We start from the raw sequence: 15598 nt of genomic DNA on the forward strand, positions 1-15598 counted from the left end.
GCAAGAGGAGAGCTCTCCAATTGTAGTGCAGGAGCACCATGCAGTGGCTATCTCTTTAAGTACATCCTAGCTCCTGATTTAACTACTTTCTAGAAAATACTAAAATGCAAGAATATATTTATACAAGACTGGTATGACTCTCTGCTGTATATTAGCTTTCTGTATGCATGAATGATTTTTCAAATCTGCACATTTGTTCAGTATTAGTACAGGAAGACAGACAGAATACATTCGCTGAGCATTTGAATACAGTCTAATTGTTAATATTCTCACTGGTTACAACAGATCAATCATAAATGCTTGTAAACATGCAAAAATAAAAGCAAAACCAGAGGCATGTTTGCATTCAACATTCACTTTGAATAATATCTTAATGCTGTTTTATTTGTATATGTTTCAATATCAGTGTCACTAATTTGGTTAAACACAACCAAATGGAAATGAAAATGGAAAGTATTTCATGCTTTATAATTTACACTTAATATTAGCATCTGATGAATGCCACTGAAATGTTTCATCAGAAAATTAAAGTTCTCCTTTGCATCTTATCAGACAATAACACATGTTAAAATTTAACTTTGGGGACCCAATGTATTCATGAATACAGTCCTGTACTCTCCATTTTGGTGACTGGCAAGATGGTGGTGACTTCTGACTCCCTTTTGGTGACTGGCAAGATTATATATTCATTATTTAAAACAAAAATCCATTATATAAACCTGAATAGAATTATGAAACTCAATTTATTATCAGAACTCACATTGGGGTCAGCTGGTCATACAGAGTAGCTCTAGATCAGAACTTCACTATTAACCTGGCAATGGTCTAAATTAAGGTGTGCAAATCCTTCAAGCTGTTTTGGAATCTGCAGAACTTTGCATTATTCTCAGGGGACTGAGATGACCATGTATAAAAATATTTGTGCATTATCCAGGAACAGTTTCCAAAGCTGCTGCATGAAACTAGAAAAAAATATGTGATTGCTTTAACAATACAAAGAAGTACTATCTTTTTCAAAGGAGCCACACAGCCGTAGTCTAACTGTATACTGACATACAGTGTATTTTTTTTTAAAAAAGCACTTTCATAGCCTGCTGTCCTTAACATGCTCCTAATTAATGCAAGCTGAGAGCCATTTTGTCCCTCTCTCTAGCTTCTCATGATACATTAGACAAGACAAACATTCCCCAAACAGTAGCATTCCAGTATATAGTTGTGCAGCTATTAATGTGATAAACCCTTGTTTTTCAAAGGGTTTTATATTAAGTTTAGTTGCTTAAACATATGCTCAGAAGGTCATAATCACAGAATGTAATTACTCATGAAGCATAAGTGAGAAATGGAGACATTAAGAAAGCTCTTCTGCTGCAAAGGAAACAAAGCCAATGTTCCCTTTTTCCCCATGGCACTTATTTATTCTTTATCTAACACATCATTATTACAGCCCACTAAACTGAATTGTGCTATTGTATTTCAGAGGCATGGTTTATCCCAAACAACAAATTAATTGAATGAAGAATTATTAAGTTTCTGCGTTGCAGCAACACTGATAATTACTTCATTCTTCTTTCTACTTAAAGTAAATGCAGTAAGAAGATATTCCTGTTGATACTTTCTTGCAGGCAGTGTCCATTCCAGGATGAAGGAGGAAAAGCCAATGCATTCAAGAAGATCAGGTTGGAAAGTGGGACATACCAGCAGCTGTGCTGCATAAACTGTTTACCACCAGCAACATCCCTATATTGATAACTGTTTGCACCACAGAAAATACACAGAGCTTCAGTTAGTCAGGCAATCTTGGCTTTTTAATAATTGCTAATTATTTAATAATGAACTAACAAAACTGAATTAAGTACTATTACTTACTCCTTACATACAGAAAGCATATGAATCAAGTGTGAGGTATGTTAATCTAAGAGGATCTCAACCATCATAACATTTATAAAGGGATTAGAGAAACTCCAGATATTGTAGACTTTTACTCCCATCAGATAACATGCAAAATAATCAGACAAGTGGAAAATGACAGGTTGTCTAACCTGTCTTTAAAGAGAATGCTGTAAGGAGGTGACTATGCAAAGACATTATAGGTTGTTTCTATATTTTTGAATGGTTCATCAACAATAACAAGCTTATCTTGTTGAACTCAGACATGGACCTTGTGCAACAATACAAAAGTAAAGGTTGATTATCTATAGGAGAGGGCAATTTTATGGAACAGCAGCAGGGGTTATTCATATTTTATTATATTTGTATACAAATATCCAATATGATAAGCTAGGCATGCCTTTCCTATTTCATCCATCAATGGGTGAACATAACATTTAAGTAAAATCTTCATATATAGACTAAATCATGCAGTTGATTATTGGGTTGCAAATTACTGAGCCTCTGAAATTTTTTGAGGAAGGATAATTAACACTCATTACAGTGAAAATATACTTGTGCAGAATGTTTCTTTCTGCAGGAAAAATACAAAACATCTAGACTAAAAACAGCAAGAACAGGCAAATGAACAGGAGAAAATGTACATAACAGAAGTAATTCTGGAAAATGTACTATTTCCACACATAGAGAATAATATATAGGTATTTCTCGACTTACAACCATTCATTTAATGATGGTCCAAAGTTACGATAGCCTCGGAATTGGTGTTTTACAGCCTGTAAGGAACTTCCAAGAGTCGCAAAACATTGCTGATACCCCCGTGGTCACACAATCACATTTCAGGCACTTGGAAACTGGCTCACATTTATGACAGTTTCAGGGTCCCGTGTTTTGTGATTTTTTTGCCATTTTCTGGCAAAAAACACCTATTGGGGAAGCTGGATTCGCTTAATGACCTGTGATTTGCTTAATGGACACCATAAAAATGGACGTAAAATCAGGTCCGGTCACGTGGTGACTTGACTTACGATCGCCATGACTTATGATGGAAATTCCAGTTCCGATTGTGGTTGTAAGCTGAGGACTACCTGTATACATATGCAAGGGGCATTGTATTTTCTGGAATGTGCGTTAGAAATAGCGTAAAATTTTAACATATGCAGAAGTAATTCACCACTCTGCACTTTTTCAAGAAACTTGCTAACATTTTAAAAAAAATAAGAACATAAGAAAAGGCCATGCTTTCTAATAACTATTGTCAGCCCTCCCAGGTAAACCAGACAGGAAACACAACCAGATGAGCTCATTCTACTTTATTGTAAGGCTACTTTAACAGAATCTTGCAAGTCTGAAAATACTCCTGCTGTCACTTTTAACAGTCTGATACGTTAGGGTGGATCCTTTTTCTTTCTTTTCCCTTTATACAGCTGTGGGCTCCTCCCCCTTTTATCTGATTGTTCCCTAAGCAGCATCTCTTCCTCTCATCCCTCAAGGTGATTCCCATGTACCATTACACATACATTGCGAATCTGATACTTATATGAACCCCATAAATGGGTCATAATGACATTCACTTGATTTTATTTCCCAGTAACTCATGTTAATATGTTTAAAAAGGGGAAATCTTCCCTACCTAGGTGGTGCCACCAATTGTACTGAGATGACTCTCAGAGCAAATGTCACATATAGCCATTATGACAAGTTGATTATTGATAATAGCATCATGTTTATTTCATTTTATCTTCCATCACATGTCAATAAAATCATAAAATTAGAACTTACTGACTGTTACTTTATCTTTATCTCCCAGCATGATATTGTTTGGAGTGAGGTCTCGATGGACAATCCTCTTCTCTTTGTGCAAATACCGAAGAGCTAAACACAGCTTTATAGTAAAAAAAACATCTTAATGCAAATGCAAAGCCAGATATATCAGCAATAATTAAATAGCTGCTTTAATTGGGAAGGAAATTTTGAAGCATAACAAACAGAAAAGATCATTTGTGAGCATCCTACAACAGACAAAATGGCTTGCCACAAAGCTCATCAGACTTGAACATCAAAGTATACCAGTCACATTTTTTGTTTTGCAGAGTGGGTAGATGTGAACTCTATCATTGGAGGAGAAAGGACACAGATTTTCATTTCTGCTAAATTCCTCAAGTGAGGAGCTTGCCATTGAGACACTGTGGTATTCTGTATTGTATTGTCTAGACAGACCCTTGGCAAAAAGTTTCATGATCAATGACCTTTAGTTCCAATGTCTTATTACAAACAGCATGATCACTGATATTTCACAAAGGACAAGATGACAAATCCTTGTCTGATATTACTCCACAATCATTATAGGTGGAGAACCATGTTAGGCCATGATGGCAAAAAATATCAGGAGTCTGGAAGCACCTTTTCTGACTAACAAATAAGCTCACAAAAGCTCAGGTCTTTTAATAACATTTGTTAGTCAGAAAAGGTGCTACCAGACTCCTGATTAACTCCGTAATCAGAAAACATAGAGAGAAAAGTAATGAAGGTAACTTCAGGTTCTTACTTGAATGAATATATTCCATATTCTCTCTTCTGTAAACTGTTGTTGTTTTTCCTTCAAAGAGTGAAAATGTTCTCCAAGGGGTGCCCCTTCTATGAGCTCCATGACTATATACAACCTATCATCTGTACATAACGAAACAAAACAGTAACAACAACGAAGTATATTATTTCTCTGAACAGTAGTTGGAGAAGGGACATCAAGCAGGCATATTTCCCGGAGAGTCTGAAATGTAAATGATGCTTAAAGGCAAACTGATTATTCAAATGCTGTTCTCAAAGGAGCATAGCACAGGTACCTAAGCCCTCAACACAAACTGGTTCAATTACTAAATGATGTTTCTCAAAAACTGAACTGCCTAACGTAAAATCTAATTCATTGACTATGTGAAGTTAGTTATCCCTTGGAACAGATTGACAGTGGTAAACAAAATCAATGACTGCTGAGTTCTCTTCATCTTGGATTATAATTAAAAATATACAACTTTACAGTAACAACATTTATCTTATTATGGGTTTGATATATTGGGGTTTTTAAAATGTTTTGTAGTTTTATGGTGTTTTATCTGTTGTAAGCTGCCAAAATTGCTATGGTGAGATGCCATGTAAACCTAAACAAACAAATAGTTAGGGACCCGTAGTTAACTGTGAAGTGATTTATATGTCAAGAAAATATGAAATGGGAGATTTCACATAATGCAGCCTGTGCTCGAGAGCAGTCTTGGGCAACCTAAGGTCTTTCAAGCTCCATTTGACTGTAGCTGCTGAAAAACAATGGCAGTTTCTGAGGTAAGAAAGATACCAAAACTATACTGTATTGTAAATCCTGAACCTTCAAACTTCCCTATAACCACCAGGGGGAAAATGGAGCATCAGGGCTCCATTCACTTGGAGTCAATGGCCATTCACTATGGTCCTCAGTCTTACTTCCCCATACACACACAAACATACACCCAAGTGCAACCCCTGGCTACCCAACAGATTGCCTACTCCTGCTATCTAGAAACCTGAGCTCTAGAAAAGACAAAGTCTGTCATTTTTAAGCTAACATTATGATACCTGTTCGAACTTCTAGTTTCTGCTTCCAATATATTCCCTTCTCTTCCTTTGGCTTTTAACTAACAACCTAATACTTGAAATATTTGCCAAAATGTTGAACAGTACATTTCTATGTAAGCAAGTATACAATAGCAGCATAAGACAAAATGACTTTGGGCCTTCTAATATAAGCAATTTGCCTAATTAAAAAAAAAAGAACCTTCTTGAAGATGACAAAAGAAGACATTTTTTGACATAGTTCCTACTTGATTTGTTAAAAAATTATGACAGCAATACACTGTGGACTGTAACCTTGTAGGCTTATACTTACTTTCTAAAAAGGTTCTGTGATATCGCACAACATTGGGATGATAAAGCTAAAATAAAAATGTACAAGTGTTAGATTAGGAGTAGGCAGCCTGTGGCACACTGGGTATGAGCCAGTACCCCAATATTCTTTTTTTTTTTTTTCAAAAACAAGAGTGGGAATGGAAGCACAAAATACCGTCATACCTACCCTTAAACTGCTCATCAACCCTGCCTGCAAAATGTTGCAGCAAACCAGCTGAATTTCAGTAGGAAGATTTCAGGCTGAATGGCATGGGAGTAAGAGACTTTTAGAAGGTGAAACACTTCCATTCCTACTCTTAACCCCTCTACCTCCAAGAGAAAAATTGACAAAAATATTCAACCCTACCCCTTCTAGAGACAGCACATTACTGGAAGACCTTCTGTGGTCATCCAGCAGATCAGGAAGGTGAATTTCTGTCATACTACTTTGGGACTTGCCATCTCAGTTTATCAATTTTTTAAAAATGTTCAGAAAAAGTAGTTTCCATCAAGTTGAGCTTGATGTTTGGTGACTTCATGATACATCCCCTTTATTTACTTGGCAACGATACAGAAATAGTTTGCCACTGTCCCCTGGAATACTTTTTTGACTTTTCAATCTAGCCTGAATGTTCCCTGGTTGTATTCAAAGTCCAGAGAAAGTCAGCCTGGTGGTGTTCTTCTAAATGGCAATTATGGCAAGCTTTGAATACTATTACATCTTTTGGTATTTTGGTTGCATTTGTGGTTATTGAAGGGATTGCATCAGCAACAGGTAAAAGAACGGCATCAATACTATAATGTCTGTTATAGAACAGACTGTTCTGCTTTTAGAACTCAGTCATCACTCATTACTAATTCCAGCTTTTTCTTGGTTAGCCTGCAGTTATAAATGTATAAATGACCACACAGCTCAACCAAGGCTTGCAACAGGTTGAGTGGGGCAAATGCACTGTAGCAATTCCCTAGTCCTCTACAAACTTACCCAGGAACAGGCAGCATGCAATGAAAAGGCTGAGCAGGGGCAACAAAAGTGGCTAGCCAGTACATCCTCAGGGTAGCACGGTAATTGAAAAGACCTTCACTTTAACTGGCATCTAAACTATAATTTAAAGACCCTCCCCCCAACAATTTCTCTGAAGCTCATTTTTGTTTAGTCTCACCTGTTCTTTAATTATGGTTAATTCAGAGACAATGTTCTTCACGCTGCTCTCTCGGTCTTTTTTATCCTTTCCAAATGCTGGATTATGTAAATTAATCTCTTTCATTGCTAGAAAGTTTTGGCCACTATGTTTTCTAACCTATAGCAAGGAGAAAAACTGTGATATGAACAGAGAGTACACAACAGAAATAAGAACGTAGGAAATAAAACTAATGATATATGTATTTTCTAAATATATTTTTACATATGTAACAATCAAATTGAAAATAGCCAAGTTCCCATTTTGCAATAAGAATATTGTTGGATGATGTATGAGTATCTGAATGTCCTAAGAGATTGGAGTAGAAAGTGGCAATCTCTAAAACCTGGCCAGTTCACACTGTAACTACTATTACTTAGCATTTATATAGTCAGCTGCAAATTATTTAAAGTACTTGAGATGTATTATCGCAGAAATGTTTACAGTAATAAAATAATACTTGCTACAATCTGGAGAAATAGATGAGTAGTCAACATGTGAACAATGTTTTATGTTAACATGGTTCAACCTTGAAAGATTCTGTTTCAGTGGAGTTACTGGGAGCGTTCAATCTTAAAAGTGGACAATTCTGCCATCAGTGTTGCAGTCAAAACAGTCAATTGGCAAGTTGGAACATTTCTGTATGATCAGATCATGGGGAGAACATTTCTAGTATGGTCAGACAATACTAGAAACAGAATTGTACTGAGGTTGGAAAGGGATGGTCCAAGGCCAGGAAGCTTTGATCTCAAAACATTCTGCACATTCCTAGAGTACTGTGGAATGTATTTGTTTGTTTGTCTGTCACATTTTTATCACCACCCATCTCCCCCATAAGGAATAGTGGCTTGCGTAAGGAACAGGTATTAAACTCAGGATCGAGGTATAAATTGAAATGGCAGTCTTCACTACATTAACTTTCTCAACAATTATTTTTAATACAAATTGTACTAAGTCAAAAGAACATATGCCTTCCTTCATCAATAAAAAATAAATAACACATATTTGCAATCAAGTGTGAGAATTATCAAAAGAAATATGAAAGTAAGGCAATATTCAATACAAATCAAAGGCAGTTTTACCTTGTAAACACTTCCAAAAGCTCCACTGCCAAGATGATCCAAAACTGCATAATTGCCTATGTATTTCATAGGCGCTTTGTTCTGATTAATGTTTTCAATATTTTCAGCAATTTGCTTAACTTCATCCTCCTGGTTACAAAAGTTAAACTCTTTATAAATGTAATTTTTGCAAACAAGGCAATGGTTATAATTTATAAAAGTCCTACTAACTTTCCCCTTAAAAACCACCTCTACCCATTTTTTTCATCTCAATCAAGAACACTTTCTAGACTCCATTCTTGAATTAAATTTAGACAGCTAGAACACATGAAAAGGAGTGTGGTGTCTTAACTGGTTACCACAAAGCATACCACAAAGCATCCTACAGCTATCTCCTATACAAAAGCATTTTTCACAATGTCTTCTAAAAAAAAATTCTGCAAGATTTTATTCAGAGCTGACATTTGAAAGCCAGAGTAAGCTGAAACATTTTGGCAGAGACTGAGTTCATTTGAATAAGGAAATAATGTACTACCTACCAGTAACGCATTTAACTTCAATACTAGCTCTTCGTAAGCACTGATCTCACGAATATAATGCCCAATATCTATGAAGCTTTCAAACAAGTCTGTAGGAAAGAGCCTATAAAAATATAAATGTGGATACTTATGGAATACTGAATCAGATTTATACCCAATTTCATTTCTCACAATTTGAAAACTGATTTATTTAATAATTTGTGCCTGGCAAATGTACTAAGGGCAAAATAATCCTACAAAGATGCTTTACACATCTGAGTAATACATTAGACTTCTCTTGCTAAAGGAAAGTTGGTTCAATCCCTTTCCTTCATAAAATTCCGTATTTATCTGAAAGGAAGATTTCCATTAATTTAAGGTAAATCTCCACGCACACACACAAAAAGGAAGATTAAGATTAGAAATCCTTTACAATGCACAGCTTCCCTACAAATCTAGATTACCAAATCCATTTAACCCAATCCAGGGGATTCCCTCCTGCAAAATGTTTGTGTATGGAACACGTGTGTGTGTGTGCGTGCGTGCGTGTGCATGCATATTTATCTGTGCATGTTCGTGCGTGCATGCATAGATAGGCAAAGGGCAAACTTCAAAATGAGAAGGACAAAAAAAGAGTGCAGCACTATCTGAAGTAATTACTATTGGTTAAAAGTAATTACCAGTAAAATAAGTCCCCTTTTTGTAAAATTTATCTGCAACTGCATATAGACTTCAGAATTTTCTTGGACTTCCAGGGAAGCAATGGCAGACTGAAGACAGCTTTGCTTTCAGTGGAGCCGATGACCGCAGCGGAATGAGGAGCCGGCAAATGGATCAGCACCTCGAAATTCCTCTCCGGATAAAGGAGAAGACTGGTATTGCCCACAAGCGCTCCATACAGAGGTTCCCTGTGAGGAGACCATAAAACAGCAGTCTCCGGCAGGTTTTAGAGCTCTGGGAGCTGAGGAAAAATCAGCTTTGCCCAAGCCATGGTTCAGAGCCTTCAAACAGACGTTGGATTCACCCACTTTCTTTCTTAATCACTTCTGGAAATTGCTTGCTAACTGCTTTTTGGATATTAAGAACCTTCAGAACAAAAGTTTTATTACTCCAGGTGATTTTCCTTCAATCCTCAGGGGAAAAAGTTTCATGTGACTTAAAAAATTTTTTATTTTGAAATAAACAGCAAAAGGGTGATTAGTACATTGATTTTAGAAAGTTAAAAATGGACTGAGGAGCCAGATGGATTGGAATAAGATTTTGAAATTAATTATATGAATCCTTCCCGTGGGTTGTTTAAAATCTGATTAAAAATATATGAAGATTTTGAATCTAAGTGTAAGAAACCTTCCTATAGGAAAATGTTGTGGATTAGAGAAAAACATGGTAAGAGGAGACTTTGAAGGCTGAACACTAGAGGCATCCAGAAACAACTAAATACTATAATTAAAGGAGAAGAGACCCACTAATGCAGAATGGAGAAAAAAATAAATTTGGAAGAACTCAAGCACTCAGAAATTTCTCTTAAGATTATCTGCTATCATAAAAATGGGTTTATAAAAGAGGAGATAGAAGAGGATATGGCTGAGAAACAGGCTGTTTTGGGTGTGGATTTACAAATGACAAGTTGCAAGAATGATACGGAAAAAGATGTTACGCTGGATTTACAAATGAAACCGACAATGCCTTAATAACTAACAGGGACACACAAATAATAAATCAGAGGAGTGACTTGGACACCTTTCTTATCTTGGACTTACAAAAGAGACATATTAAACTTATGAAGGAGTTCCTGAGAAAAGACAAAGAGAAAAGGTAAAGAAATCAGCTTTGGGGGCACTGTTGAAAGGTTTTTAAAAGCAAAAGGAAGGAATATAAAGTTGACTTATTTGATCAAGGTTAAGATATATACGATGTTCTTGCTAGTAGCTCTTAATGGGTTTTTCTCAACCAGGACTGAATGACAAGGCTTTAAAGATAAGAGATTCAGCAATTATGTCTGGAATGCTCATTGTAGCACCAAGGTGTCATTGAGTTCCAGTGCCTTCCGAAGTCTTCTGTTATTAAAATGTGAATGTATTTTGCAATTTTATTCCCTTTGACTATATACAGTTAGGAAACAGGCTTTTATTGGAAACCAATGTTTTTAGCAAAGTCTGACAGGTAAATCCATACACACACACACGCGTGCACATGTACATGCACATACACACAAACATTCACTCAAAGGAACATCTTGAAATACAGCTTGTCATCAGCATACCTTTTAAAGAGATGTCTATTCCTTTCCATACTGAAAAGAAATCTCAGGGCTCTGAACGCATAACACTAGAATGAGAAAATTGACAATTCCATACAGAAGGACTGCTAGCCACAGTTGGTTTCTCTTGTCTAAAGATTCAGTGCCAGTAGCATGCTAAAAACCATTTGTTTGTAGCTTTGACAAATGGCCTGAAAGCCTGAGCTCTTTTTAGATTAATAGAATAAAAAATTGTAATACTAGAAATAAGAATACCAATTTTAGTATGAATCTAGTGTAAGATGGTTTATAAAACCATTACCAATCTGTTGGGTTTCCTAGCCTCATGTATCCCTATTAACCTTTAAAATTGATGTTCAATGAAAAAAATATAAAGGTATTGAAGAGTTTTTAGAATGTTAAAAATTTCAGACTGCCTTAGAAGGCATATGGGGGCGGGGGGGGGGGTAGGTAGGTAGGTAGGATATTACAGCTTAATACAATGCCCAGCCAGGATTTTATTCTTTCTGACTATCTTGCTCTTTAGTCAAAAGCCACTTTACAGTAAAGAAATACATAATAAACCACATTTTTTCTGTTTCACAGTTGCAATTGTCTGCAGTGAAAATCCATAAATAAATAAAAAGGATTACCTGTAATAAATTAGCCTTTGCTATATTCCTTTGATTATTAGGTAAAAGCAGCTTTGCTATCGTATATACCCCATTCTCCTGAAAAAGCATATATGAAGGAATAATGTTTCAGAGAACAACAAAATGTTTAGCAATGAAGAAGAAATGAATTCCAAATATTATGTCAGATTCATGCAAGGAACTTATTTGTCTATTGCAAAATTATCAGAAAAGACAGACATTGTTCATTTTGCAGCAGGACCTGCAAGATGAGCAGGCTTTAGCTGACACACTCAGTCAATGGCAAACTATTTCTATATTCTTCCAAGAAACATACATGGATTTGTCCACATTGTCACCAGAAGGTAAGATCAATTTAAAGGAGACTTTAGTTTTCACTAAGTATGTTGTCTGAGAGTAGATAATCTTATTGTCTTCTCTTCAGTCAACATCTCTCCCTGCTCAATCCTGATAATACAGCCAGGATCAAATTTGATCTAGGCCATATTATTTATACCTTCTCAGTCTTTTCTCACAAGAGTATAAATTCCAGCTCCCTCCTGGTTAACCTCTTTCCTTTTACTTCTTATGTCTTCTCTATTTTCAGCCTTCCTATGAAACATGGTATTTGAAAGTTAAATCAAAAGCTTATTCCTAACTGTTTTCTTATCTGCACACAGATAAGAACGCGATATTTTACACACAGAGTATAAGCATATGGAACAGTATCACTTGAGACATCTGCAAATATTTTGTATTCACAACAAATCAGAGTAAAATAAAACACTATAAGTACAGATAAACAAGTTTAACCTCAAAGAAATTTAAAGACTTCTCACCTGTACTACTTGGTGGGCATTGGTGTCATTAAGGACCAATTCAGTAATGGCAGCACAGCAGGCTAGAATAAACCACCAAAAAACTCATCTTATACTGCGCCTATATATAAAGGTATTTATCAATTGCATGCTCCTTGAATTTTAAATAATATTCTAAACTATGCCACTAATCTGTTCACATTTTACACTTTGTATAATCTGGGGAACTCGACAGACTGAGGAGAATAAGATGCCTGTGGTTCCATATGACTTACCCATCTTGCTCTATAGGAAAATCAGCATATGGATATCTGTAATAGAACCTACTGAAGTTACTGTTCAATTGCTCCAAAGATCTCTGGTTAGCATTTCATGCATTATTCAGGCACAGATTACTTCACTGACACAAATCATCATAGGACAACTGTACCTGCTTGAAGAGAAAATGTATTTTCTTGTATCTCATGGGGGTTTAAATCTTCTGATAAATGAAGCTGCTGGATTCTCCCAGCTGTGTTTGCACTAGATAAACTCCCAATGGAAGAATGATCTGAAAACAGATTTCGTTCCCTAGAAAAGTACAAATATAATCTAAGAAACAGTTTGGATATATCTATAAGGTGATTGGTAATTAGAATCATGAACACATATGTTCTGTGCATCCTTACCCATCACGAGTCAGTGTGATGTAGTGGTTAAAGTATTGGGCTGGTAAGACTGCAGTTCAAGTCCCTAATCAGCCATGAAAGCTTATAGGGTGTCTTAGGGCCAGAGAGGGCAGCCAGCAAGGCTCGCCATTCTTGCATGAATGGGAAGGGCAAGAAGCAGGAGAACGACCAATCAGGGCCTGCAGAGGCTGGTGTCTGGACTAAGCACCAACCTAGACCCCTTGCCAACCCACTACAATCTGGACTGGAATTTTTAAAGCTAACTTCAGGAACAGACAGGAGCAGCACATGAGACAAGCAGCTTAGTCTGCCATGGAGAACTAGCTGTCAGCCCTTCCAAGTAAACCAGACAGGAAACACGACTAGATGAACTAATTCTACTTTATTGTAAGGCTGTATTTCCTCAGTTTCTTCTTTAGACCATTACCCTCTCATGGACTCCCCTTCCTTTTATCTGCTCATTCCCTAGGCAGAATCTCTTCCCTCTGTTCTCCAAAGTCACTCATATTCCATCACACTACCCTTGGAATCCTTCTGCAAAGTGAAGCTAACCATGGAATCCATGGGACTGTGGGCCTGCTCCCAAACAGACATTCTGAGTCACAAACATCAATTCTAATAAACCAGACAACATGGACATTCGTTCACAACATGCCCATTAGTCAAACAAATGAGGCATGATCAGATGGGGTTAGCCTACAAGCACACTTTTTAGAAAGGTATCTGGCAACCCTGTGCAGTAGTGATGATACTGAACAAGAAAATGTCAAAGAACTGCAGCTGCAGCAGTCACTAGACAACTGAAGAGTTGAGCGTGAACCTTGTACCTAAAATATGTTGGAGTGGAACTCCAACCAAGAAACCTAATTTTGGAACTTCCAAATAGGCTACTGTATAGGTTCAGAACCAGTAAGCGTGAATCAGAGAGATCCCAATGAAGAAGCCACGTTCTAGGTGAATTTGGACAATTAAGGGAAGGTAGATAGTACATATCATTCTGATTGATTCTATATATCTCTTCTTGCAACACTGCTGAGCACCCAGAACTGGATAGTTCCTAAAGCTAACGCACTGTACATAGTTATCTAAAATGCAATGGTCCAGGAGTTCAATTGCCAGTAGAGGATTTGATCCCCAGAGAATACAATCTAGCTACATATGTCTGGCAAGTTCAAATAAAGGATGAAACTGGTCATACACTGCCTCCCTACTGGTCTGTACAAGTAATGAACAATCCATACTGATCTATTTAGTGAGTTCAGTGCATTAATCTCTCCTTCCCAAAGGAACTGTTATATCTACACTTCATGAAAGTTATACCTGCATCTTGCAACATGAATCTTAGAAAACGGTTCTATAAAACAGTATCATTAGAAGGCAAATCTGTATGTTAATAGGAATCAATTTTTCACATGAAATCAAGCCGATTATACCAAGAGTAAGTACAATTTTAGATATGGAGGTTTGTATAGGTGTGTGTATGTGCATGTATGTGTGTGTGTATATATATGCACATCAACACAAAATATCCTCTATAGTATTGTACAGATACACCTATACACACATACTCACATACATACAAACTGTAACTGAAGGCCTGTGGCTGCCCTTACTACAGATGAATTCAGAAACCTACCCTTGCAAAATATGAAGGAGCTGTTTGATTCCACCCCAAATTCGAATTTCAACACTGGTATCAGGATCTTCACAAACCTGTACCAGAATCCAAACTACACTCCACAGTAGTTTTAGATGATCTGAATGAAGCAGGCTAAGCAGAATGGGCACCCCCTCATACAACTTGATTTGTTCCTTGACTTGGGATTCCACACAAAGGAGGCGGAGTAATTCTGCGGTCAGCCTGCAGAGAAAGCAGCAAACATTCATAATCCAGTAGATACACTTAGCATGCTTGCTAAATTATACAAATATTCAAATTTTGTCTTCTTACTCCATCATAACACGGAGAAACTGATGCAGTAAATGGTTTTATTTAACATCATTATGGTGGGAGCTGCACAAATCTTGAGGGGATATCATTCAAGAAGGCAGGTGTTGCAACAGAGTAGATTACCGTCCTGTGTCCCATAAGATGACACTGTTTAATTGATGGAACCCAGAGCACATTTACCCTGCTTGATTGTACCAGATAGGCAGAAAGAGCTGGAGATAAGTGATTGTTCTGCAGAGGCCTTGGGATGGGGTAGTTGTGGACTCCCCTTTAGTTATGTTTGGTTTTACAACTGAGTGTATTGTTCTTCCAGTTGGCCACAATTTCTTTTTATATGTACTGTTTTTTCTTTTTATCTGTAAGCCACACAGAGTTGCTAAGGAGTAAGTCAGCTCAAAATTGAGTAGGCAGGCAGGCAGATAGATAGGTTCCATCTGTCTGATTCTCTTATAAATAAAATTCACATCTAAAATTTAAGATCACCATTTCAGATTAACCTATTCTTCAAGTAGCCAGCTCAGTAACCGCTTGTTACAATGGTCAACTGAAATAAGTCTACGCTGTTTTTAGGCGTTAATGTAACCAGAGGCATCCACAGGATTGGAAACTCTTGTCAAATTGATAAAAGTAGTCTCAGGAAGTCATTATGTAAACTGTGCCTCTTTTGTACATCTGTGCAGTATCATAATGCATGGACAAAAAAACCAAACAGACGCAGAATGTGGCTTTTG

The 15598-nt window shown here is 36.8% G+C and overlaps 1 protein-coding gene across 2 annotated transcripts in view; it reads right to left on the reverse strand.

Annotated features, from left to right (window-relative positions):
• Nucleotides 1-15598, reverse strand: part of NEK10 (NIMA related kinase 10) — a 127951-nt gene that overhangs the window by 82172 nt on the left and 30181 nt on the right. For both annotated transcript variants that reach the window (XM_063303912.1, XM_063303910.1), the window contains exons 11-21: nucleotides 14553-14777; nucleotides 12679-12818; nucleotides 12270-12331; nucleotides 11452-11529; nucleotides 10823-10887; nucleotides 8581-8683; nucleotides 8063-8191; nucleotides 6963-7100; nucleotides 5801-5846; nucleotides 4436-4557; nucleotides 3670-3772 (exon numbers count right to left, since the gene is read on the reverse strand). In XM_063303912.1, the coding sequence (XP_063159982.1) occupies nucleotides 3670-3772; nucleotides 4436-4557; nucleotides 5801-5846; nucleotides 6963-7100; nucleotides 8063-8191; nucleotides 8581-8683; nucleotides 10823-10887; nucleotides 11452-11529; nucleotides 12270-12331; nucleotides 12679-12818; nucleotides 14553-14777 (1211 nt within the window). The remainder of the gene's footprint in view (nucleotides 1-3669; nucleotides 3773-4435; nucleotides 4558-5800; nucleotides 5847-6962; nucleotides 7101-8062; nucleotides 8192-8580; nucleotides 8684-10822; nucleotides 10888-11451; nucleotides 11530-12269; nucleotides 12332-12678; nucleotides 12819-14552; nucleotides 14778-15598) is intronic.

The sequence above is a fragment of the Candoia aspera genome, chromosome 4 (assembly GCF_035149785.1).
Source record: "Candoia aspera isolate rCanAsp1 chromosome 4, rCanAsp1.hap2, whole genome shotgun sequence".
Classification (NCBI taxonomy): Eukaryota; Metazoa; Chordata; class Lepidosauria; order Squamata; family Boidae; genus Candoia; species Candoia aspera.